At 58.4% G+C, this 25,486-nt stretch overlaps 7 protein-coding genes across 7 annotated transcripts; all 7 read left to right on the plus strand.

The window, feature by feature from the left end:
• Nucleotides 1-3,867: 3,867 nt before the first annotated feature.
• LSCM1_03157 (uncharacterized protein) lies at nt 3,868-4,701 on the plus strand (the record flags this gene model as incomplete). Its single annotated transcript, XM_067320709.1, has 1 exon — nt 3,868-4,701. The coding sequence occupies one exon, from the start codon at nt 3,868-3,870 to the stop codon at nt 4,699-4,701; it is 834 nt and encodes a 277-aa protein (XP_067177319.1).
• A 532-nt stretch (nt 4,702-5,233) lies between these two features.
• LSCM1_03158 (uncharacterized protein) lies at nt 5,234-6,277 on the plus strand (the record flags this gene model as incomplete). Its single annotated transcript, XM_067320710.1, has 1 exon — nt 5,234-6,277. The coding sequence occupies one exon, from the start codon at nt 5,234-5,236 to the stop codon at nt 6,275-6,277; it is 1,044 nt and encodes a 347-aa protein (XP_067177320.1).
• A 587-nt stretch (nt 6,278-6,864) lies between these two features.
• On the plus strand, nt 6,865-7,773 carry LSCM1_03159 (uncharacterized protein; the record flags this gene model as incomplete). The annotated part of the gene is made up of 1 exon (XM_067320711.1): nt 6,865-7,773. The coding sequence occupies one exon, from the start codon at nt 6,865-6,867 to the stop codon at nt 7,771-7,773; it is 909 nt and encodes a 302-aa protein (XP_067177321.1).
• A 2,242-nt stretch (nt 7,774-10,015) lies between these two features.
• On the plus strand, nt 10,016-10,855 carry LSCM1_03160 (uncharacterized protein; the record flags this gene model as incomplete). The annotated part of the gene is made up of 1 exon (XM_067320712.1): nt 10,016-10,855. One exon carries the CDS (start codon nt 10,016-10,018, stop codon nt 10,853-10,855), a length of 840 nt encoding a protein of 279 aa, XP_067177322.1.
• Nucleotides 10,856-12,645: 1,790 nt separating this feature from the next.
• Nucleotides 12,646-13,851, plus strand: LSCM1_03161 (uncharacterized protein; the record flags this gene model as incomplete). The annotated part of the gene is made up of 1 exon (XM_067320713.1): nt 12,646-13,851. One exon carries the CDS (start codon nt 12,646-12,648, stop codon nt 13,849-13,851), a length of 1,206 nt encoding a protein of 401 aa, XP_067177323.1.
• Nucleotides 13,852-16,109: 2,258 nt separating this feature from the next.
• Nucleotides 16,110-17,147, plus strand: LSCM1_03162 (uncharacterized protein; the record flags this gene model as incomplete). Its single annotated transcript, XM_067320714.1, has 1 exon — nt 16,110-17,147. The coding sequence occupies one exon, from the start codon at nt 16,110-16,112 to the stop codon at nt 17,145-17,147; it is 1,038 nt and encodes a 345-aa protein (XP_067177324.1).
• A 3,538-nt stretch (nt 17,148-20,685) lies between these two features.
• On the plus strand, nt 20,686-22,182 carry LSCM1_03163 (uncharacterized protein; the record flags this gene model as incomplete). Its single annotated transcript, XM_067320715.1, has 1 exon — nt 20,686-22,182. One exon carries the CDS (start codon nt 20,686-20,688, stop codon nt 22,180-22,182), a length of 1,497 nt encoding a protein of 498 aa, XP_067177325.1.
• Between the last annotated feature and the right edge of the window lie 3,304 nt (nt 22,183-25,486).

Raw genomic sequence — 25,486 nt, forward strand, 5'->3', positions numbered from 1 at the left:
GGTGTTCCGTATTCACAGAGCCTCGCCTCATGTTTTTCGCTTTCAGCGCTGCTTGCGGACTGCTGCAGCGTGAAGGCGGAAAGTGAATCGTTCAAACGCCTGCTCCACCAAGTACGCATCCGAATGAGGCACCCCCTCCCTTGCTTGAAGGCCACCGACGACCCGCAGTGGCAGCCACCGCGGTGATGCGGGCAGCAGCGTCGTTCTCCTTCTCGGCAACGGCCACGAATCCGCATCCAGGCGTGCGCTACAGCTACTTAGCCTTGCCGCTGGCGCCGCAGGGGTATGTGGGCAAGTAGACAGGTAAAAGTGGCGAGCTCCGCCCGTCCACCTACCCTCCTCACTTGGGCTTGTTGGAGGGGGCGGCTTCCTCGTGGTCGGAGGTGCGGTGGCGCCAACCGCATGCGAACAGCGTGCGCGCGCCGCTTAATGATCGAAGACCAAAGAACTCCATGTGCCAGCGCGTCGCTTCACGGCCCATTAGCCACCCGGCAAGACAGCCTGGACGCCTGCGCCAGCAGCAGTACTAGTGCGTTGGCCAAGATCTATGGAGGTGAGAAGCCCTTCTTAGGCAGGTCGCAGCGCTTTGGCGCTGCTCATGTCCATCTCGACTACAACAGAGGTGCTTGCTGGCATTGAAGCAGCTCCCGAGACGGAGCGTGATGTTCGCGCTGCCTCTTACTCACAGCCCACCACTGCCGCCGCTGGCTTTGATATATCTCTTTCAGCTGGATCTGCGTCAGCGGTTGAGCAAGAGGCCCGCCATTCTTTTACCTTTGGTCCATCCTTGGCGAACGGTCGAGCAGCTCGTCGACTGGTGTGGCGCGGATGTGCACATCCGCTTCACCGAGCTGTGTCTGTGGGGGGGGGGAGGGGACGGGCTCGGCTTGCTGCTCCCGCGCTGCGGTGCAGGTCGCCAGCGTGACGCTTGCGCTGTAAGAGGCTTCGAGCGACTGGCTGAGAGGGGCTTTCAAACCGGCGCGGCCAAGGGCGGGGACTTGAAGTGACCAGTTGTGGGAAGTGCTCCTCTACCCGGAGGCCTCCGAATTCGACGTGGCACGGATGGCCATCATCAAAAGACGCCAAGCGTATTTGCACCGCGACCCTTGCCCAGTCAGACACTCTTGCAGACGCTGCCGTTGGCAGACTGCCGAGTACTGCATGCAACGCTGCTCTGTCCCAATTGGCTTTGTGTGTATATGTGTCTATGGGTCATGACTAGGAAGTAAAGTGACCGCGCGTAGCTCGCTTACGAGCGCCCCGATGTGCGCAAGAACGCGGCCGCACGTTGTGGCTGGACGTTCACGGAGGGATCGACATTCCGCAGCGCTTCTTTGCTCGGCGGCAGCTGCGAGGCTTCCTCGGCCAGCATTTGGGCAGGGGAAAAGGATGTGCTGGGGTGTGACGAGACCGACCCTCTACAGAGGCTACCACTGCGACCTAGCCACTCCCACGCGGGAGCAGCAGAGTCCGGCAGTGTTGAAGGCCTGCAGGAGGCATACACGTAGGCGTCCCTTGTGAAAGGAAGCGATGGGTGTGACGCACATATGAGGCAGACATGGGCTCGAAAAGCATCACGGATCGAGCCGATGCGCACCACTGGAGCCGGCGCCCTCTCCGCATGTGCGCTACTGGGCTCACTGTCTTTGATCTCCCCCTCCCATCGACCCACCACCAACTCGGGAAGCTCCCAAACCTTCAGTTTTTTTTGCCCCACCGACTCGATCCAGAGGCGTGAGCGCGCGCGCAAGCACATGTGCAACACTGCTTGCATGATTGATTCGTATCGGAGGAATACAGGCTGTCCCTCCTTTCTTCTCTCTCGTCTCTATCCCCCTTCCCATGAACTCCTGCGCTCCTCTTGTAGCTCATGTATACCACCACGGCTTTCTGGCGTACATCTCTTCGGCCGTCTTCTGCTTTCCCCGCGCATCTCGAGGGGTTCGCCACCACCCCCTCCCCCCGCTCTCCACCACCACCACCTCTCCTCAGCGTTTTGTACACTACCTCACGCACCGCTCTCTTCTCCTCTGAGTGTGCGGCGTGACCCCTTCTTTGTTTACTTCGTCATGCACGCCGCCGGCTCCCTTTCCCCTCAGGCATACGCCCTTCACACCTCCGATAGCGCTGACAGTTGTGGGAGGTGCAACGCACACGAGACCATTGATGTACACGTCTCTGTATCCCTAGCAGCGTATACCACTGGGTTCGATTCTTCTTGCTCGCACCCATGCGCCTTGGCCTCCTCCCCCTCCCCTTCCCCCTCTCCCCCTGTCCACGCCTTCCTTTCCTCCTCTCCATCGGCTTACGCACTTGCTGAGGTCATTGCGAATATCAGTAGAACGGAGGCAACAAGAACAGAGACGCCACACACGAGCACGCGCCATACGCACCCGCCGCACGTTCCTTCCTTCCTTCCCCCCCTCACTCCCTATGCCCTTCTCTCTCTCTCTGTCGCCGCTATCCATACAGTCGAGACGTATGCGCATCGCAGGGGTGTGTGGGGAGGGGGGGATGGGAATGGGGATGGGGAGGGAGGGAGACTTTGGCGGCACTGTCAAACACGTGGGGTGCAGCATCTACTTTGGTGTCCACGGGGGGAGGGTAACCACGGCGTGCGACTTGGGTGCGTTTTTTTTATTTTTTCAGAGGGGGAGGGAAGGGGGGCCGAGCAGCAAAAGAGGAAGGAGCGCTCGGCAGGCCTGTTGTGGCTTGGCTCGGCGCCTACACATATACGCACACCTCCACACAGAACGCTTTTTCCTTGTGCCCCTCCCGATCATCGAGCGATGGCTGCTGTAGCACGTCGACGTAAGCAGCGGGCCGCGAGTATTCGCTAGTGCTCCTCTTTGCTTCCCCTCCTCACCCGCCTCCTCCCCCTTTCGTCTCTCCGCCTCTCTTCATCACTCTGTTCCCTTAACTTTCTCTTGCCTGCTGGCGCTTGTCCCTCTCACCCTAAGCTTTGCTTTGAGGAAGATGTAAACGATCGGCAGCGTTGCTTCAGTGGCGGTAGCGGCGGTCGCTGCGCTCATGTGTCCTCCATTCCATTCCCGCAGGCCCTGGCCCGAAGCCGCACTCCTTTCTGGATGGCAGCGGCACACAAAGGTCCCCTGGATCACACAAAAGCACGAAATATATATATATATACAGACAGACACACTTGCATGGGAATCTCTCGGCTGCGCTCTTAATTCTTCAAGTCGCCCATCTGCTCTCACTGCCTCGCTCGGTGTGCAAGTCTGCAAGGCGACGAGGCACCTCCTTCTCCTCCCTCATGAAAGGGGATAGCAAGCGAAGGAAGGAAGAGGGGGAGAGGGGGGGACGGAACGCTTCTCATGTTTGCTGCCCGTTGGCCGGATGCGCCTATCCAATCTGCTACATCCTTTTGAACTGGCGCTCCCTTTTTTTTGCGTGTGTTTCTCCTTCCTCTCCGCTTGATCACGTCATCTTTTTTCCCCCTTCTCTCGGGCCGCTAGCACGTGCATAAAGGCAAGCGATCCCTTTGGCACACGACGCGCTCGCCACAGAAGCTGGAGGCGAGACGTGGAAGGGCGGCGCAATCCATCGAGAAGCTGCGCTGTTGCAAAAACGCGCTTACACGCACAACAACGTACGTGCGCCATCCTGGCGATAGAGCAAACGAAAACGGAGGGTAAACAGTTGCGTTGTGCCGGTGCCGAAAAGCGCCTGCCACTAAACATATTCCCTCGCCTTTTATTCTTTGGTTGCGCGCTCCCTTCAACGCCCGAAGCCGGTTTAACATCATCTTCAATTATTTACTAGCCCACCCACCTTCACTCCTCCTCCTTCACTCTCTGAGAAAGGATGCTAAAGGCGATACCTCGTCCCATTGCTGTGGCGTCCGACATGGATGGGACACTCCTATCACCTGATCACAGGGTTTCTGCCTACACCCGAAAGATTATAGACAAGCTGCAGAGGGAGCGGCACGTTCCCTTCATCTTGGCAACGGGGCGGCACCATGCTGACGTGCTCGCAACAAAGCAGCGGATTCAGCTGGACGGGTACCTGGTTACAAGCAACGGCGCGCGCGCGCATGACCCGCAGGGGAACATTATCTTGAAGCATGACATGGGCCCTAAGGTCGCGCGAGAGCTGGCGCGCATCGCTCTAGACTGGGAAGACATCACGACCTGTATCTACCAAGAAGACTGCTGGTACGTGAGCCGCGAGACAGACGAAATGAAGGAGTACCATCCAGAGAATAAGGGGACCTTCTGCCCCCGCCTGTTTGACCCCGAATCCTTTGACAGCTACGATGGCGTCTACAAAGTGTACTACACCTCGAACAATGGCCCGCTGCTTGCAGCACTGGAGCACAAGATCAAAGACAGCTACTCGGATAGCGTGTGCGTTGCCTACTCGCTGCCGAACTGCATGGAGGTGATGGCGATTGGCGTGAACAAAGGAATGGCATTGGCGCGGGTGCTAAAGGGATTCATATTCCCGAAGGATCCGCGCAGCGGGGAGGAGCTGCTGAAGGCGTGCATCAGCTTTGGGGACGGAGAGAACGATGTGCAGATGCTCATAATGGCGGGCACCGGCTACATCATGGAAAACGCGCAGGACAGGCTCCTTAGCGCTGTTCCCTTCGGTAAGGATCCGCACTTGCAGATGATCGGGTCGAATGCCGATGACGGCGTGGCAAAGAAGCTCGTCGAGGTGTTCCAGCTTGAGTAGGCAACGTGCAGCAAGCCGAAGAGAGGCAAGCGGGAAGGTGCGTATTGCGCGACGTCGGGGGTGGCGATGTATCAACTTCTGTGGTGCTGGCTCATGGGTGTTTCTGCAGGCGGTCGCGGGCGAAAGCAAAAACGCACGCTAGATGGAAGCGCTTCCGCATCTGTTTTTTTTTTCCTTTTTAGTATCTAATCCACATTGGCCCCTCCACCCTCCCCCCGCCTCCATTCACCGGTCAGCCCCCTCGAGCGGCAGCGTTCTTCTTCCGTTCTATTCTTCTCTCTCCTTCACACCGTCAGCTCTGTGTGCGTGCTTGAGCGCGTGTACGGAGCGCCGACTCCGTGGGCGCCACTGAGCTGTGGATGGACGCCATCAGCAGCAATGGAAAGCGCGTCTTCTCTTGTACACCACCCCTCTCATTCTCTGCCTTACTTTGATCTCTTCCCCGTTCCTTTCTCCTTCCACCCCCCTCTAACGCTCACCCTGGTCCAGCCGGCAGGCGCATACACACCCACCTCTCGAGTCCACGTACCACATGTTCAGCACTGCCTGGCTCAGGGCCACTACCTCGGCAGTGGCGGCGGGCAGCGGTGCCGCTGCAGGCAGCCTTCCGTATCGCTTTGCCGTCTCAGACATGGACGGCACCATCCTTTCACCGCACCACACGCTCAGCGAGTACACGGCAGAGACCTTGGGCCGTCTTACACAGGATCACCAGGTGCCGTTTATCTTCGCCACCGGCCGCGTCTACGCTGATGTGGCCGTCATCAATCAGAATATGCAGCGCTTTTTCCAGAAGCGGCGCCAGCGGCTACCACCATTGGACGCGCCCAGGGTGGTCCGTACCCCCTCTTACATCATCACCTCCAACGGTGCAGTCATTCACGATGCCGCGACGGGCGAGCTGGTGCTTGAGCACCCCCTCGACCCGGACATTGTTCATGAACTCTACCACCTGCTTCCGGCGAGCGAGACGCGCATCAACACCGGCATCACTCAAGGCGACCACTGGTTCTCCCGCATGGACTGGGAAGAGATGCTGCAGTTCCACAAGGAGTCGGGATACCGGTACCAGGTGCTGGAGCGTATCCCCGACAAGAATAGCATCAAGAGGACGAGCACGCCGAAGCTATCATCTTCCGCCGTTGACGGCAGCCTCAACCATGTGCATAAGATCTTCTTCTCGAGTTGGGATCGCCCCCTCCTAGAGAAACTGGAGCAGATGCTCCAGCAACGCTACGGTAGTGACTTGGCAGTCACGTTCTCAGCGTCCTACAATGTCGATGTTACCGCTAAAGGGGTGACCAAAGCGTTGGCCCTCGAGCGCCTCTACACGCTCATGACACCCTTGCCACATGAGACGCTGTCAACGGCGACGCCAGCGGAGCGGCTAAAGGCGACGGTTGCCTTCGGTGACGACCTTAATGATGCCGCAATGCTGAGCCGTGTAGGCTGCGGCTTCATTATGGGCAATTGCAATCCGCAGCTTCGGCAGCGGTGTCCGGACTTGGAGGTGATTCGAACGAATGCCGAGGATGCCGTGGCCCGAAAACTGCGCGAGGTATTTCGCTTGGAATAAATCCTTCTTCTTTGTGTCTATTTTTTTCGCAGAGGAGGTGTGAGGAGTGGTGCTGGCGTGCAGCACTCGAGTAGCACACGCGGCGCTCCCCTCTCCTTGCGGCCGCGCATTCGCACGCTTCGGGAACGCGCAGTACCGTATAACAACGCAATCACACATCTAGAGTCTCTGCGCGTGCGCCGTCGTACCTAACAGAGTCGGCCAGTGCGCGCATCTCGCTCTTTCTATCTGCCGCGCCTCATTTGGAGTGACAGACGTGGGGCATGGTGCACCGCAAAGTCGCTGCCATTGTTGCCTCAGTTCTTCTCCTCCTCTTTGAATCCTTTCGCCCCTTCGCAGTCTTACCTCCATGTGCGTTCACCAGATGGGCAGACCACCAGGGCACGCATGGAAACCGTTGACAGGGTACTTCTGCTTCGAAAGCCCTTCCCCACCCCACTCCACCCCATCTCCAACCCCTTTTTTGCTTAGCGTCAAGCAAGGTCAGCCGTGCGGACAAAGGCTTTCCCAGCGCTTGCGGGCTCGCTCTTACAATTCACTGTCTTCGCCCTCCTCCTCTTCTTCCCACCCTCACGCAAGACAAAGCCATGGCATTACCAAAAATAAAAGCTGTGTTTGTGGACATGGATGGCACCCTGTTCGACTCTCGCCACGTTGTTCGCCACCGCACCGTGAAAGTGCTCCACGCACTCCGACAGCGACGTGTCGCCTTCATTGTCGCCACAGGACGGCCGTTTCCAGACGTGTTTGGCAACCTTGCCAAGGCGACCCTACACCCAGACTTCGTCATTACCAGCAACGGGGCTCGCATCCATGACGGCCAGCACAACACCGTCTTTGAGTGCGACATGGATGCTGAGAGTGTTTGCCGACTCTTTCAGCTGTCGCCGCACCTCACTGACGAGGGAGTGGTCGATCCAACAGTGCCGGCGCGGCGCATCTTGTTCAACGTCAACTGCAAGGACCGATGGCTCACCAACGAGTGCATCGAAGAGGTCCGGGCTGCTTTCCACCCCGCCTTCGTCTACGAGAAGACCGACCCGATGGCGCAGACGGCCAAGACGCTCCAGGGTACCCATAGCATATGGATTCGCGGGGCGCACGAGGATTTAATCTGCGTGAAGAAGTACATCGACCGAGAGCTTTCCAACGAGATCAGCTGCACCTTCGCACTGCCCCACATCCTCGACTGCTTCGCAAAGGGTATCAACAAGGGTGTTGCGCTGGACAAGGTGTGCAGATGCCTCGGCATCGCTCACAAAGAAACCGTCGCGTTCGGCGATGGCATGAACGACATGGAAATGCTCCAGGCAGCCGGGCAGGCCTTTGTTATGGCAAATGCACAAGCGATGGTGAAGCGGGCCGCAGTGGGGCTCCTCGTTATTCGGTCGAACGACGAGGAAGGCGTTGCGCTGAAGCTCGAGGAGCTGCTGGCGGCTAACGCTTTTACCAGCTGCTCGCGGAATAGAGATCCAGAGGCCCTTCCATCTGCTTGAGGCATGCGTGCGCGGGTGCGCCAGGGTGTGTACAGGAACTGGAACGAAAGAAAAAGGGGAGCTCCCAGCCTCGGTGCGCGCCTCTTAGCCGGAAGGAGGTTTGCCCGAGTTGCCTCTCCTTTTCTCTTGCTCTCAGCGCCGTTCGTGTGGTGCTACGCACTTCCGCCTGCTGCAGCATCACCCTTGCAGCCCTCCTCGCCCTCCCTCCGCCATACTCGCAGCACCCCAGTGGGCGCTCGGGGCCTTCTTGCCTCGTTGCGTTTCTCTTTCGATTCGCTTCAGCGCTGCCGGCCCCATTCCTTCCACAGCGGAAATGACTGCGCGAGAGGGGCAGAAAGGGAAAAGGTGAACGGGCAGGGCGGGCGCTGTCCTTGAGGTCGGTGTACGCACTGCCTCGGCACCTCCTCTTTGCCTTCTCGAGCCGCGCACCGCTTCTTCACATGGTCCAACCTGTCCGAGGCCACCGAAGAAACGGAAAACAGCGGCGCACAGGACGAGCCGACTTGGTGGGCACAGAAACTAAAGAATGTGGTCGTCTCCTGCAAGGCATTTCACGAAGACTTCAAGAAGGTAACCTGAGGCCTTGAAGGCAGGGACTAGGGCTCTACAAGCACATGCCGCTGCCTGAAGAGATGTTTAGAGGAGATGCTCAAGCCACAGGACTCGTCTCGCCCTCCAGAGCGACCCTGCTCTGCTATTTCCTACCAGCGACATACACACACAGCGCAAGCTGCAGAGACGTGGGTCTCCTTCGTCTCCCTCCTTTTCCCATCACCCCGCTTCCTTCCCCTTTCTTTGCTTCGACATTCATCTGGCCTTGTGGGGTGCTCTCACCTCTGCCCGTGTACCCGCCCTCACCTCTTTTCGGTGTGAGGACGGCGGGCCCCCGCTTCGTGACCGATACGCCACGCGAGATTCGCCGCCTGCTCGCTGCTCACGCCGCATCATGCTTCGCGCGGAGATGCGGTAACCCGCGCACCTCACCCGCGCTGCGCGGGCCCTTTTTTTTTTTTTTGCCTGGCACCCACCCTAGGGATGGCGGTGGAAAGGGCAGACGGCGGCAGCGAGCCCCCCCGGACAACCACGGCGTTCTGAGGCACGCGGCATCTCTCGCATCCGGCGGGGCGGGGGGGCGAGGCGCAGATGCGAGGAGCACGGCGAGAGCGCCCCGAGCTGCGCCATGGAGGCGCTGCAGACTGGCGTGTGCGGTGGCCCCGCGTCACGCTGGGGCATGCGCCGGCCCGACGCGACGGCAGGGCGGTCGGTGCGAGAGGAGGAGGGCGTAGCAGCGGCGCAGCAGCGCGGAGAAGAGGAGAGGGATAAGCGCGCTGTGGTGAAATGCGGACATGCGAGGAACGTATTCGTGGCCGAGAAGCCAAGCGGTGGCAACGACGACATGCTTTCATACGGCGCTGCTTGCTGCCCTCTTCGTTGACGCAGAGCACCGCGCGCAAGCCCTCAGGACAAGGGCGTGCTTGTCGCGAGAAAATCCTGGGGCGCGTGTTTCCGTGCGGAGGCTTCATCAATGGTTGATATGAGTGGGCGTTCAGTGTGGCAGTGCGTGGCGTATTGGAGTGCTGCACCGACACCGGTAGATTAGCGCGGCCTCGTCTGTCCTTTTTCTGTAATCTATTTTCTCTGCGTGTCGCCGCTACTACCATCGTCATTGGACGCATGTGTCGCCTCAGCTCTCCATGCCCTCTCTGCCCTTGTGCCGCTCTTTCAAGTGGTGCTGAGGGTGTGGTGCGCATGCTCCTGCTCTAGTCCTCCTCCCCATCCCCTCTACTGACATGTGTGGCCTATCGGATGTAGCGATGGGGAGGCGACGTGTTCAATTCAACGAGGCACCTCTCTCACTCGGATGCTTCATTGAGAATCCTCCCCGTCCCTCTTTTCCTCCCCCTCCTCTGCCAATCGCTCGCCTACGTTGGGTGGGCAACTCTGTTCTAATGCGCGTTGAAGACGCTCACGCGCCTAGGCTCACCTACACACTATACAATAGAAGGGAGCGAAGCGGAACCTCGCGACGCCCCTCCTCCCTCCCCTCATCCGCCCCTGACACACACACACACACCTTCTTATTCTCTACCACGAGGGCGTCGCTCGGCACTCGACGCACGCGCATAACTCTTTTCAGCTGACGCTCCACGTATTGGCGCGGTTATTCTTAGTATTGCTCTCTTCGTCACCATTGTGAATTCCCTTCTTCGCGATCTTGTTCTCTGTGTTGGTTGCCATCACTATGCCCATCAGGGCCATTGTCACGGACCTTGACGGTACGCTGCTCAACCCGCAGCACTGCATCAGCGAGTACACCGCCAGCGTCTTGAAAAAGCTCAAGGAGAAGGGCATCTGGCTTGTCGTGGCCACCGGGCGACCCTACGCGGATGTCTTTTGCAGGATTCGCAGCTGCCAGATACATCCGGACTATATCATCACCAGCAACGGCGCTCGCATTCATGATGGCGCGTTCAAGGTTGTGCGCGAGCACAATATGCGGCCAGAGCTCGTAGAATCGCTCACGCGCATTCGAACTCTAAGGGACCCTGCGACTGGCTGTGAGCTTCCCAAAAAATTCACCACCAACATCTACCGTGAAGCGGAGTGGCTAACGGACAGGAACATCCCTGAGGTGAGCAGTGCCTTCCATGAAGACTTCCGCTGCACCGACCTTGGTGCGGGCCTGTACGACCTGAAGGCCGAGGAGCTGCATGGAGTGCATGAGATGTGGTTTGTTGGCAACCACGACGAGCTGGTGGTGCTGGATGATGCGCTTAGCAAGGAGTACGCCGGCGACCTTTGCTGCACCTTTTCCCTCCCATGCATCCTCGACTGTGTGCCTGCTGGAGTTACCAAAGGCAACGGTGTGCGCGAGGTGGCGGAGGTGCTGGGGCTGACGCTCGATGAGGTGGCCTGCTTCGGTGACGGCATGAATGACGAGTCGATGCTGCGAGTCACCACAACATCCTTCATTATGGAAAACGGGCAGCAGAAGCTAAAGGACGCCGTGCCGCATGCGCAGATCATCGGCACCAACGCCAACGATGGCGTGGCGAAGAAGCTAGAAGAGATGTTCTTCTAGCCCTAAATGCCAGCGTCGACCCTCAATTCAACAGCGACCGCGAGCCTGTCAAGGTGAAGAGCACAGCGGCGAAAGGGCGAAGGCCTCATCTCGATCGTTGGGGGCACAGGTGCGCGATTCTATCGGGTGCTCCCTTGACTCCTGCGCGCTGCTCAAGTCTGTCTCATAGTAGAGGCAGAAGCTGGTGCGCCAGCGCGCGTCCTTTGCCTCCCCCTCCTTTCCGCCATACCTTTCTTACTGTTCCCCTTTTCTTCGTCCTGTTGCATACTTCGGAGAGGCAACGGAAAGTGAAAGAAGGGCCACCATACGGCATACTCGCTGGGATTCCCTCCTCGTGCTCGCCTTTTTAAGTACTCCTCCCGGATGAAGCCTCCGCCTCAGCTTTGGGTCGCATTCATCCTATGCGTGCAGGGCAGCCCCCACCCCCCTCCCCCAGGTGCGGTGGGAGGGTACAATCTGACCCGAGCTCCTTTCAAGGAAAGAGTGAGACTCCTCACTCCACTGCGGAGAAGCGTCTTCCACAATGCGGCGCACGCTGATCTGATGTGTCGCTCTCTCTCTCTCCGTTTTTCCGCTCCTTCTGATTTCTTCAGCCTGTCTTACCCTCTAGTACCCACCGGTGCCCTCATCCTCCTCTTCCCTCCCCCTTCCCCCGCCCTTTGTCTCACGTAGCTGCACACAGCTGCACACGCGCTCCTTTATCGCTCATTACTCCCCACGCCTTACTACGCACATGCACTAAAAAAAAACGCATCACCTCTACGTCTGTCTGTCTCTCTCTCTCTTCGCCTCTCTTCCCGCACGAGAGGAAAAAAAAACTGTAACACGACCAGTGAAGGTCGAAAGCTGTGCTTGTATTCGCGCCTGTCTGCCTGCCTGCTTGAGTTCGTGCAAGAGAGACATCAATCCACACTTGTGTGATTCCGCCGGCACCCCGCACATCTGTATTGGCTGTCCCTCTCTCTATCTCTGGTCTTGTTTGTTGTTTCACCTCCCTTGAGTACGACGAGTACTTTTTGGATAGGGAGCGCATACGGACCCCGCCTTCCTTTGTGTTTTTTTGTTGTTGTTGTCCTCCTTTCCGTCTCTACCCCCACCCCCACCCCCACGTCTATCCGCGTGACGCCTTACCGTATCTTTCGCAGCTGTCCCCTTCGTCGCTCTTCTCTAAACCCTTTTCTGCTGTGCTCTTTCCCTTTGTGTGTGTGTGTGAGCTGCAGCTATTGTTGCGGTTGTTCTTGCTGTTTTTCTTCCTTTGGGGTGTGGATCAGGTTGGCCTATTTTAATCCACCTGAGTCTCTGTTTTTCGTTTCACGTCTCCGCCGTCATTGCCTTTCTTTCCTTCCACGCCTCGCCCCGCCTGCCGCGCTCTCACGCACACGCGAACACACTTTCTCTCGATCTGCTTCTGCCTCTGCCTCCCCCTCTTCCATTCCGTTTCAGTCGTTTGTGTGACATCTGCGCGCCACCCCACTAACTGTCTGTCACACCCTTCACCCCACTCGAAGCACCTGTTGCTCTTTGGGCGTGTGAATGCGAGTCTAAGGGTGAGCGCTTGTACTTGTCCACCTCCGTCTTCGCTCACTCCCCTCCCTCCTCCCTCTCTCTCTAACTCGCACTGTTTTCCATCTCTTGTCACCCTCGTTAATTTCTCGTCAGCAAAAAGGGGGGCCTTTCGTGCCTGTCTGTCTGCGTGTGTGAGTGTGTCTCCTGTGTGTTGCACGCGGTGTCTCGCAGAGTGCCTCTCTTCCACACGCCGCTTCCTTCCTGAAACCCCTGCTTGCGCCATCATGACCACTCCCGAAAGCATCATTGCGGCCAACGTGTACGCACGCAAGCCGAAAGGCGTTCAGGTTCCACCGGGTCTCAACCCGTACAAGCTCGTGGCGTGCGATATGGATGGCACGCTGCTCAACAGCAACCACTCGATCTCCGACTATACCCGCGCCGTCTTGTCACAGCTCTTGGCGCGTGGGGTGCACATCATCTTCGCTACGGGCCGCCCCTTCACGGATGTCTACCGCATCAAGCGTCGCCTCAACATCTTTGCCGCGGCCAAATCCATCCCGACTCCCGGTTTTCAAGTAATCACGCCTGTTGGGGCATCGCCAACGGGGCGCTATCCATCGGGCTCGCTGAACAACAGCTACAGCAGCGGCTTGCCGTCATCTCCTTCGATCTGCTCGGGTGCGGGGTCACAGGGGGCGGAGAAGATCGTCCCACGCTGCTTCGCCATCACGTCCAACGGAGCGTGCATCTACAACGAGGCTAACGAGCGCATCTACGAGCGCACTATCGACCCGCGCATCGTGCAGGAGCTCTACTCAATGTTTATGGACGACCCCGAGGTGAACATCAACGTCTTCCGCGGCGTCGATGAGGCGGACAGGCAGAGGCAGGGCTACACCAACCCCAGTGACCAGCCAGACGACAAGGCCAGTGAGGAGTGGGTCTGCCGGTATCCCAGTGACCTCGAGGCGGCTCTCTACAAAGAGTCTCGGTTCACCTTCCGCGTGGTCTCCAACCTGGAGAAGACGTTCCCAGTAGACCACGTGAGCGAGATTTTCTTTCTCTGCTACAACCCTGAGAAAAGCTCTCGCGTGGAGTCGGACATCAACCAGCGAATGAAGGAGCTTACGCACGATTTGGGACTGGAGACGTCCGTGCGCGTGGCGCCGTCTGCGACTCACTGCCTCGACATTGTCCCGTCCGACGTCAGTAAAGCGTCGGCACTGCAGCACGTCCTTGACAAGCTGGACCTGACGATGAAAGATTGCATCGCGTTCGGTGACGGCCTCAACGACGTGGAACTGCTGTCCTCGGTGGGGAAGGGATACATCATGGAAAACGGCAGCCCGCGGCTGCGGGAAAAGCTCCCGCACCTCGAGGTGATCGGCCGAAACGACGACGACGCCGTCGCCCACAAGCTCAGCCAAATCTTCGGCATTGAGGTGGAGGAAGATGGCGCTGGCTATCCACTGGAACGCCCTGCTTGACGAATTCAACCTGAGCAGCCTGCGTGCCCAGAAGCGAAGATTGCATGCACGATGATAGCCGAAAGCAGTGGGAGACACCTCAGCGACGTCTTGTACAGATGCTTCGCCCCTTCTCCCCCTCGCCGGCCACGTTGCTCTTCATCGTACGGCACTCAAGAGATTTCGATTCTGATTTTTTTAAATCGCCCGCACATATTGTCCGTCCTTTTTTTCTTCGCGTTCCTTAATATCTCTGCCGACGGCTCTCTCTTTCTCTTTCGCTATTCACCTCATGAGCGCCCCGAGTGCGAAGCTGCACAAAGTGCACAGACTCCGAATACTCCCCCAACTCAGCTGCATGTTACCCCTCCTCTCGCCTGCAGCGAACCTTTTGAGCGGCGCAACGGATACGTACGAAAAGCTGAAATCCCTCTCAACACACGCAACAAGAAAGCAAACTCTTCAGGGGATGGCACCGCCGTCGACCGAAGCCCTCTGTTGAACGCGCGCGCGCTACGAAAAGGATCGATGGCCGCGCCTTCTCCGCCTGAAATGCCCGGATAACCGCGTGGCAGTGGCCGACGCGGTGCAGAGGCGATCAAGGCGGCCACGGGTCGACTTGCCAAACGGAGGGTAGTGCGCTGACGCAGGTGGAGGGCCGCGGTAGAGGACCTCCTTCGCTGTTTCTGCGCGGAGCTGATTGAATGGGAGGCGACGGTACGGTGCGACGGCGTGGTGGGGCATTGCACGCAAGAACAACAGCATGGCCCATGAGCACGTTTTACGCCACAGCAGCGGTAACCATAGTGTGCACGCCCAGCACGCGACCACAATGGGGGGGGGGGGCAGCCGGGACGTTGCAAGGCAGGCGTGGCCACGCGCGCTGTCAAGCGCACGGGAGAGTGCGGGTGCGCGAGGAACACAGCGAGTGCGCCCCGAGCTGCGCCATGGAGGCGCTGCAGACTGGCGTGTGCGGTGGCCCCGCGTCACGCTGGGGCATGCGCCGGCCCGACGCGACGGCAGGGCGGTCGGTGCGAGAGGAGGAGGGCGTAGCAGCGGCGCAGCAGAATGGGAGGGAGAGCGAGGGAACCGAGGGCTGGTCTATTTCCGTGTGCTTTTCTCGATCATTCTAATGGCGTTCAGTCGCGCTTGTCGCTGTGAGTGATTACCAAGATGAATCGTGAGACTGTCGAAGATGGCAGAGCGTGGGCTTCTGTGATCTTGGGGAGGCCATGGGGTGCTCTCCGGCAGGTGGACAGCTTGTTGCACTGGAGGCGTTGGCGATGCACTCACAGGAGACGGAAGAGCGGCTCGTAACGATGTTGCTGCACCCCTCTTTCCCATGAAGGGGTTCCCGACGGCCGTGAATCATGCCGTGTGCTCGATGAGGTGACGGTAGCGTCGTGATTTCTGCCGTCTTCAATCAAACTTCTGTTGGAAATCTTGCTGCTCGTTGAAAACAAGACGGCATTGTCACCTCTGCGCCGAATGAACGACCATTCTCTTGATGGGAACAGGCGACGGACCGCCGGGCAAGCTTCGGTTGATGCCAGCGGAGTCGTCGCGATGCCATGTCAGCTGCGCGCATGTCTTTGTCTCTTCATAAGGGCTGAAACTCGGGCAAGATCTGATGGGAACGTTTAACATTCGTTTTTCTTTCATCACCTTTGCGCTGCTCCTAAGTAAAGCACTGGCGCAACAGCATGACGTGCCTCTGATACGGTAAAGATGGAACGCATCGCGCCCGCGGTTTTGGGGAAGGAAGAGCGCCTCTCGTGCGTTCGCCGCTTTTCACTGCTCACAAGGAGGCAGGCAGCAAACCTCCGGGGATTCGGCCCTGGCCGAATGTGGTGCCTTCTGTCGCCTCTCTTGTCTCACCCGAGTCCTTGGTGGGACTGGTTGGAAAAGATTGTGTTCGCGCATCGTTCCTGCATCTCTCTCGATGACCTCTTTTCAATCTTCCCTTCCTGCGCCACAGCGCCAGCACACACGTGCGAGCCAAAGAATCCTGCGATATACGCTCCCAATCTGTAATTGAACTCGGATCCGTCAAGCGCTTCGATTTTTTCTTTTTTTGGCTTTTCGCGGGTTTGTGGTCCAATAGAGCACCCCCACTCCCATCCCCTTCTGTCCGCTGTGCGGCGTGCGTGAACCGGCGGGCGCGCTCTGAAGTGAATAGAAAAGGCCCTCTTTGTTCTTTAGAATCTCAAGGCCGGAGAGCAACTGCCACACCCAGAGAGTGAGACTTTGTGTCTTCTGTACGGTACCAGCTTACTTCAATGAAAATGCGGGGCCAAGGCAATAGTGTTCCGCACGGACAGCAGCTTAGCCCGCTGGAGAGCGAAGATGAGAGCTATACAGGCACCTCCGGCTCTTATACAGATATATCTGCGGTCTCGCCACGCCACCAGCAACAGCCGCAGCTCTCGGCTGCCGTGCGTGGGGCTCAACGGACACCCCAGGAGGAGCAGAGCGGCCCCACCAGTGGTCTGCAGTCGTCACCTTCCTTTGGAAATCGCGGCGCTGTGCAGGAGAATCAGCAGGAAGAGGGTGGAGAGGCGGTGCAGAAGAAGAGCGGGGTGGCACGCGGCAAGCAGAGGGCACTGACAATGGTCAATGCCGCCCTGGAGGCTCCAGCCGCGCGAATGCGGGCCGTTAAGAAGGCGGTGGTGGGCAAGGACTCTCAGCGCGTCACCGTCTACGTATTCTTCTGCATTGCGCTGATGCACCTCCTCTTCGTCATCCTGTCTTGCGCCCTTTCGCAAATCGACGTGGCCGGCGGCGGGTGCTACACCTTCTGGGGATTCAAGAAAGATTGCGATAGTGTCAGCTACACACGTCGCACATCCCTCATTCGAAACTGCAGCATTCTGCGCAGCATTCTTCGGACCGGAGCCGCCTTCTCTATCATCTCCATCCTGGCATCGACGCTGACGGTGGTAATGTCGTGGATACTGTGCATCCGCCTTCGAGAAGCCGGTCGCCATTTCCGTGGCCATACATCCTACATGGACGTGGACGAAATGGACAATGGCGGGGAGGAGACCCCCGTAAACAACAGCAGCGCAGACAGCAAGCAAAGCCGTGAAGCTTTAGACGCGGGGAAGCTGAAGAAGTCGATGATACTTGTCATGAGCTTTAGTCTCGCCTTTGAGCTTATATGCTGGTCGATGACTGCCAGCATTCACACCAATCGTTATTGCGACAACATCTATCAGTGGTCCAAGACGGCAACGTACGGTGTCGGTTTTGGCATTGGGCTCACTGCGTGGCTGATAGAGCTCATAGCTTACATTGCGTTTATTCTCCTCGTATGACACACAGCATTCTCAGAGGCAGCCGCTCCCACGCACGATACTGCACGTCAACCACACTGCGTCACGGAGCCGGGAGGACATCACCTGCACCACCACACTTCTCCCTCAGCCTTCTTCTCGTCACGCTATGGAATGATGGAGCACGCAGTGATGCGGTAACCCGCGCACCTCACCCGCGCTGCGCGGGCCCTTTTTTTTTTTTGCCTGGCACCCACCCTAGGGATGGCGGTGGAAAGGGCAGACGGCGGCAGCGAGCCCCCCCGGACAACCACGGCGTTCTGAGGCACGCGGCATCTCTCGCATCCGGCGGGGCGGGGGGGCGAGGCGCAGATGCGAGGAGCACGGCGAGAGCGCCCCGAGCTGCGCCATGGAGGCGCTGCAGACTGGCGTGTGCGGTGGCCCCGCGTCACGCTGGGGCATGCGCCGGCCCGACGCGACGGCAGGGCGGTCGGTGCGAGAGGAGGAGGGCGTAGCAGCGGCGCAGCAGCGCGGAGAAGAGGAGAGGGATAAGCGCGCTGTGGTGAAATGCGGACATGCGAGGAACGTATTGGTGGTCAGGTGCTGACGTACGAATCCCAAAGGCCCAGATGCCTTTCGTCCCGAGCCTCATCGTCATAGAGTGGAATGGAACTTGGGGCGTTTTGCCAGCGGGGGATGGTGACGACACAGCTGAGCTCTCCTCCTATGGCAACTTAGATCTCTGTCCGTGGAAGCTCGCTGTACCTCAGAGGCTCCTCTTTGTGTTGGGGTGAAGGTAGAGAGGGACGCCGATGTGCAACGCAGAGAGCCGCTCGCATGTCTTCGTTATCGAGGATTTTTATGTCGTCTGTTCGTGGTGACCGCCTGGCTGGACGTATGTCATCTCGAGGGGGGCCCGTGCGCCACTCCGCTTGGGGAAGAGATCATGCAGGATCACCCCCTCCCTGACATACGCACACACACACACACACTCCGCCCCGTCATCCCCTGCCAATGCCGATCCATCGCTGGTGCTGGCCTCGGGATGAAGCAGCCGCGGCAGATCCAAGGCAGAGGGCTTTTCCGCAGTGGATGTCGGTACTCCGCCCCCAGGTGGCGTTGCGTTGGAACGACATGCGGCAGTGTGCAAGCGCGTGCCGTGGACACGATACGCATGCCCGCAGCGTGACTCGAGCTCTCCTCGCCCGGCCCTCGCTGCTCACTGCTGAGGAAGAGCCTGTGCCGCCGCAGGGAGGGAGGCGCCAGGTGGCGGGTGCCACAATGGAAGCAGCTGCGAGGCGACCTGCAAGGCGTGTGGAGTGAGTAGCGCTTCATGTCGAGGCCGTATCCAGGCCACCGAGCCATCGCCTTGCTGCTCCGCATGTCTGCACGGCCGCTCTGCGCCACACACGTGGACCTGTGTGGCGGGCGCGACGGGGGAGGGAAGTGGATCTGCGGCTCGACTGCAGAGACTGGGAGAGGTGAGAGCAGGCGTTAGCGCACCGCGCACTCACTCCAAGCGGTGAGCGCCTGAGAGTAAGCGTGTGTCGGTCCCTTGGAGATGTCGTTAGAGGACAGCTCATGCAGAGCCGTTCCTGATGCCAAGCACCCTCCCACGGTAGGGGATGGCCTTGTAGAAAGTTTGCCACATTGTGGCGAGTGTGCGATGCGTGTTGCTCTGGAGGCACTCAAGACGCTTGGGCGTTGGATCGCAAGGTGGTGAAGAGAAAGCGTACCTTGTGTGTTGTTCACCATGGATACCGGGCCCTGTAGAGTGTCCTATGTCCGTGCGCAGACCCGATACGCTCAAGAGACTGCTGGCTACGGCGGCCGCTTCGTGCACGTCAAAGCGGTCTCCTCCGCAGAGCATTCTGGACTCGAGCAGCACACGCTTGAACTTTTCATCGGCCGGCTAGCCCATGGACAGTGCTCTCGATTCCTTTCACGCGGAGGCCTCTTCCTTTTTTGGTGCCGTATTCGAGCACATATCTTGCCCACGTACGTGCTTATTTTGCTTTATCAGCTCAGGTGAGACCCTTCAGGCTCGCTCTCTCCTCTTCTCTGTGTGTGTGCTCGTATATTTCCTGGAACGGCGCGATACTCTCGTGGGAGGCGGAGGCGACCTCCTCTCGCTTTAGTGTTTGTCTGCGGCCTCTGCCCCCACTCCCTCTCGTCTGATCTCTTTTCGATTCGTTGTATGAGGGAACTCGATCACTTGCCCCTCCCCCTTCTCCTCTTCCTCCCCCCTCATGCACACAGACGCGCCAAGAATATCGATGCGGGAGTGTGAACATGTGCATCCGCGTGCATCGATCCCCTGTTTCCGTTGCCTTGTTTCTTTTCACTTTTTTTTCGTTTTCTTCCCCTCTCCTTGCCCTTATGGGCAGGGCAGGGGCGGGCGTGAGGTCCCTTCCTCACCTCTTCCACAGCGGCAGGGCGTGTAGTGTGCGTGCTCCTTTTTGTTGACTCTTTTCTTTTTTCCCCTGCGTGCTTTGCTTGTTGCGGGTACCTCTCTGCAGCACGCCCCTCCCCTTTCCGCTCTCCCGCCTACCCCGTATCCGACTGAGACTCTTGCTGTTGCGTTTCGTTGCTATTTCATTTATATATATATATCTGTTTGTTTCTCTTTCCGGGTGCACCACGGACATCTCCCTCCCTCCCTCCCCCTCCTCCTCTCCGCATTCCTCACGCGTTTGTCCGCTACTCACCCACACACACAGAGAGAGAGAGAGACAGACACCCTCCGCTTGGCTACTCTCGTCTTTGTGTGTCTGTGTGGATTTCTGTTTCGCATGTACCTTTTTTTGTTGTTCTGCGATGTACTTGCTCAACGGAGACGTACCTGTGCGCACACTTTTGAGGGCGGAAAGAGCTCCGCCCAGCATGTCCCCTTTCCACCCTGCGTGAAAAAGGGGGGCTCTTTAGGCGGCAGAAGTAGCGGGGCCGCTGAAAGAGAACGTGCCTCACAACACGTCGCCAGGTTCCATGTGGGCCGAGGGAAGAGAGCAGTATGAACACCTTGGATTGCTTCTTCTGTCCAGATCGCCTATCCCCTGGTCCATGCACTGGCACGCACACGCCAAAGCTCCTGTGATGGAGTGCATCTGCTGAGCGAGTCGAAGACTACAGGCGAGGCGTGACTTGCTGGCACGCCATAACTCAGGCAGGTGCAGCAGACAAGTACCCGCGCGAAGGCAGCGGTTGATGACTTGTGCTTCATTCTGCTACACAGTGCCCTGTACGCAGGCGCAGCCTGCACGAGAACTGTACGCTCGGTAGCGCCACTGTCGATGTATTCGACGCACCCTCCCATCAGGAGCGTCCTCTCGCACCCTTTCGCTCGCTCTCCATAGGGCTGAGTCACTTCTTTTATATATGTACACCTAGCGTCCTACGTTCATCTCCTTGCTCTTCCTGATGCTCTGCGCACCCTCCCCATTTCTTCCTCTCCCTCCCATCTCTGTGTCTCCCTCCCCTTACCCCCCCTACCACCACCACCGCCGCCACCCCATACAGGATAGGCTCTATCTCACAATAGACAAGGAGCTGTGTTGGCCACACCCACTCGTAGGCCGTCAAAATGCCCCAAGTCGCGCGAAGAAAGAAAATGTTCGACGACATTTCCTCTTTTTCGGAGGAGGACGTCGCCGATGAACGGGTGGTGCAGCGCGAGGTAACGGTTCCATCCGCAACACGGTCCGCGCAGCATGTGGACCCTGCAGCGGGTGATTCACCTGCCTCCGAAGCGGCAGTAGGTCAAGCGGTTGGCTATGGGGATGACCCTAGCGCCTTTATGCCCACACTGGCGTCTGCATCCCACCAGCTGACAAAACTGGAGGTGGCAGGTGGAAAAGACGCGGGGCATGTCACTATGGTGACATGCGTGCGCGTCTCACTGTCTCCGAAGGAGTCTCCCCGAGCCGCACCACTTGAGGTGCAACAGCAGCATGAATCCGCTCCCGCCGGCATTCCGCGGCCGCACAGCGCTGCTCCAGTAAGCGAGCTTGCATATAGCACACCGGCATGGCGAGAGGAGGTCGAGGTCGCCGTGGGCCTTCACCAGGCTGAGACCGGTATTGCGAGGTCCCGAAAGGGCCGCCGCCACCTCGACAGCCGGGGAGCGGGCGACGCGGATGTGAAAGAGCGCAATGGTCGCGCAGACGTCTATGGTGCCAAAGATGCGCCTCCTGCCCAGTACCCCGGCCGCGAAGGAATAGAAGTGGTGGAGTGCAGCGCCACAAGAGACCGTGAGGAGAGCTGCGGCACCCGGCGTCGCCCTGACGAGTCCGACGGCTGGGAAATGTGCGAGCAGTACACGCCAGCCTCGAGGAGCCGCGCGGCCGCGTCGTCGATAGAATACTCCCGTGAGGAGGATGTGGCTCGCTGTAGCGTGCATGCCGACCATGTTCATGGCGCGAGTGGAAGTGACGAGGACTTCCCCCTCGCCTCTTACATCTTTCCCCGCCTCAACCCGGCCTTTGCTGGAACGCAGGGAAGCCGCACCTCGGTTGCACCGGGAAAACGGCCGAACGTGATAGAGAGGGGTTGTGCGTACCTTATGGTAGCTGATATTCGCGTCACGTCTTACTTGGTCGCACTCTTCATATCCCTCACGCTGCTGATTGTGTCGATTCCCACCTCACAGCTGGACATTGTGGGCGGGGCCTGTTTCACTTACTGGGGCTTCAAGGACAACTGCGACACCGCTGCCTATACAATCACACGGCAGCTTTACCCCTGCGCTTTCATCCGCGACCACCTAGGCGTGGGTGCCGCCTTCTCCATCATGACGCTAATTGTTTACCTGGTGAATTTCACCGCTGTCATGATCGCGGTCTGTTGTTTAGCAAAGTCGCCACACACCATCTCGTCCAAATCTCGCACCGTTGTCGGCGTTCTCGGGTGTGCAGGGTTAGTCACGCAGCTCATATCCTGGGCAGTGGTGGCGCGGGTCTATCATTTTCACCCCTGTGTCAAGAAGGAGCTCGCATACGGCGTCGGTTTCGGGCTCAACCTCTCCTCATGGGTGATAAACGTTCTCGGCGCCGCAGTTGTACTGTCTCCTCTGATATGGTGAACCACCATCAGTACCATCCCTGAAGGCGGAGGACATAGCCTTACGATGGGCACCTTAGAAGCGGCTCCCTTGGCTTTGTACTTGTACATCTACTCCTGCACTAGTCGCATGAAAGCACACACGCACACACACACACAGTGGTACATATATGTGTATGTATGTGTGTACTTCTGTTTGCTGATAAGCATCATCTGTTCCTCTGTCTTTCGCCTTCCTCCCTCCCCCTCTGTCTGTCGCTCTATTGTCAGCTTTACGTCATATCTTTCCTCTCGCCGTGTAGCCGCCGCACCTGCCCGCACATCTTCACCTCTGTCGTTCATTTCTTTGTATGTTTTTGTGTTGCTTCTCTTGCGCTTGTCTTTTTTTCGTAGCTTCTGCGGCTGCCTGAGTGACTCCCACGGCCGCTTTGCCTGTCTGGATAGAACTCTCCTCCTCCCCCCTGCGCGCGCGTGAGTGTGTATGTGCTGTTCTTTTTTTTTGCATCTCCATCTCCGCGCGTTCGCGTGTGCTGGCGCTCTTATTCTGCTCTGCGCATCTCCTGCTGCTGCTGTACTCCTTATATGCTCACCCTTCTATTTCGCTGTGTGTGTTGACGGTTGTTGTGAGCTACATATATGTATATGTATATTTCGTTGTTAACGCGCTCCGCTGTCGACAGTGGCCACCCGGCTGGACGTATGTCATCTCGAGGGGGGCCCGTGCGCCACTCCGCTTGGGGAAGAGATCATGCAGGATCACCCCCTCCCTGACATACGCACACACACACACACACTCCGCCCCGTCATCCCCTGCCAATGCCGATCCATCGCTGGTGCTGGCCTCGGGATGAAGCAGCCGCGGCAGATCCAAGGCAGAGGGCTTTTCCGCAGTGGATGTCGGTACTCCGCCCCCAGGTGGCGTTGCGTTGGAACGACATGCGGCAGTGTGCAAGCGCGTGCCGTGGACACGATACGCATGCCCGCAGCGTGACTCGAGCTCTCCTCGCCCGGCCCTCGCTGCTCACTGCTGAGGAAGAGCCTGTGCCGCCGCAGGGAGGGAGGCGCCAGGTGGCGGGTGCCACAATGGAAGCAGCTGCGAGGCGACCTGCAAGGCGTGTGGAGTGAGTAGCGCTTCATGTCGAGGCCGTATCCAGGCCACCGAGCCATCGCCTTGCTGCTCCGCATGTCTGCACGGCCGCTCTGCGCCACACACGTGGACCTGTGTGGCGGGCGCGACGGGGGAGGGAAGTGGATCTGCGGCTCGACTGCAGAGACTCGGCCTAAGAAAAGAAGCCGATGGTGCTCGTGTCGAGCGGCATGCGCGCGCATGGATCTTCATGTTCTGCTGTGCACAAGAAGGCGCGTACGCCTTTAGAGAAGGTGCGTGTTTGTCTGCATTTTTTTTGTTCGATTACACTGTAGGAAGAGTGGCGAATGGGGAGAGCGTTGCTCATGTAAGTGACGCGCCTCGGAGGCCATTTCATGTCGATGCCGCTCCGCACGAACTTTGGCTATGCGGTAGCCGCATGAGACTGAGGCCAAACGCGCTGCCGTGAGACCTCTTTGCTCACGCAATTCGCCAACTGCTTCTATTATACGCGTCGATGATTAGACGGATGAAGCTCGGTGGAGGGGCCTTTGACGGGGCGTCGCGTCAAAGAGAGGAGGGGCTCTGTGGGCTTTGAGCGTCCCTCGCGTTTTGGCTCTCTGTAGCCATGGCGACGCCACATCCCTCGTGCGCATGATTGTGTATGGAAGCTCCCCTACCCACTCCGCTGGGGTTCACTTGAACGCCTTTTATGATGCGCAGGATGGCCTACCCTCTTCGCTTTCACCCGCCACACACACACGCACATCATCACTACAGAGAACCGAACGCGAGAAGAAAAACGGTAACAACTCGCTACAGGGCGGCTCTCATAGCCATACCTCCCGCGGCTCTTTCCTTCGGATGTGCAGGTGGCCCCAGGTCGTCTTGCGCATGGTTGCCGCAAACATCCTACCACCTCCACCACCACCACCACGACGGAGGTGTCGGGCGCCCTCCCTCACCCTTCTTCGCGTGCTCTGCTCTGCTTTACTGGTCTAGTACTCTCTCACTCCTTGCCCATTCTCTCCCTCTTCTTCTGCTGTTGTTTTCTTCTTCGATGCATGGACGCACGCATGTGTTGCCTCTCGTCGGAAAACGTGCAAATATGCTCCCACACGGTTGCCTCTGCCTCTACCTCGCCTTCCCGGGTACTGCCGGTACTGCTGCTCAGCCCTGCTCCGTCTCCCATTACTTTTCGTTTAGTACGTGCGTCTGTGTCTGCGCGTGCTTTCTCTTTACCCCTCCCCCTCCCCTCGCCATTGAGCACGCTGAACTTTCTACGGCAGCTGTCTGAACATCTCACAACACCGTGAATCTTGCGTCCTGCTCTACGACCCAAAACGCCCACACCGCCAGCCCTTCTCATTACCGCTCTTGAGCTGCCATTCCTAAGAAATAACGAAACAAAACAAAAAAGCAACGAGTGAGCGACACCGGAAGCAATCAACCGGAGGACCATCACTACCACACGGTGAAAGCGCTACAAAGTTTCAAGCAGGGCTTCACAGAGGAGTCCGCCCCTGATATCACCCCTTCCCTAAGGAATTCGGCCCCTCTCACTCATCGCTATCTTTCCCTCTCCTCTCGCGCCAAAGGGTTACGTTCCAGTGTAAGGAGGTGTCAGTGTGTGCACCTTTCGGCAGCAGCAGCAGCGTCCTCCCCCTCCCCCAAGTACACGTACGCACACCGCTCAGCAGCGGTGTGTGACCCCCAAAACGGTCTTGCGCACATCGCGCATTTACCATCGGTTTTGTCTCGTGAGTGAGTGAGTGAGTGTGTGAGTGTGTGTGTTTACATATTTTGTTTCTTCGTTGGTGCTCGCGATTCGTCACACCATTTTTTCTGCCCATTCTATCGCTGACTTCTTTTTCACCTCCGAGTGGACGTCCCCTCCCTTTCACCAACATCACCACCCTGTCTTTTCTCCTTTTCTCTGCGTGTGTGTGCCGGTGTCCCCCCCCAGCGCCTCTTAACTGCTAGCTTGTCGTCATTCTGCGTCCATCCCCCCTCCTCCTTCACCCACTGCTCACACTGGTCTCTTCTTCAGTTGTTCGTTCTTCATCGTTTGTGTTGCTCTTGTTTTATCTCGGACACCCAGACAGCCACAGGCCCGCCTCCCAGACGCTCCCTTCGCCCACCCCACCCCACCCCCGAAGCACTCATTTTTCTCCTTGGCGACAGCAGAAACGGAAGTCACAGGAGCACACGAAACAGAAGATACCAAGCAACATTGCAC

Source organism: Leishmania martiniquensis, chromosome 28 (genome assembly GCF_017916325.1).
Source record: "Leishmania martiniquensis isolate LSCM1 chromosome 28, whole genome shotgun sequence".
In the NCBI taxonomy this organism is placed as follows: Eukaryota; Euglenozoa; class Kinetoplastea; order Trypanosomatida; family Trypanosomatidae; genus Leishmania; species Leishmania martiniquensis.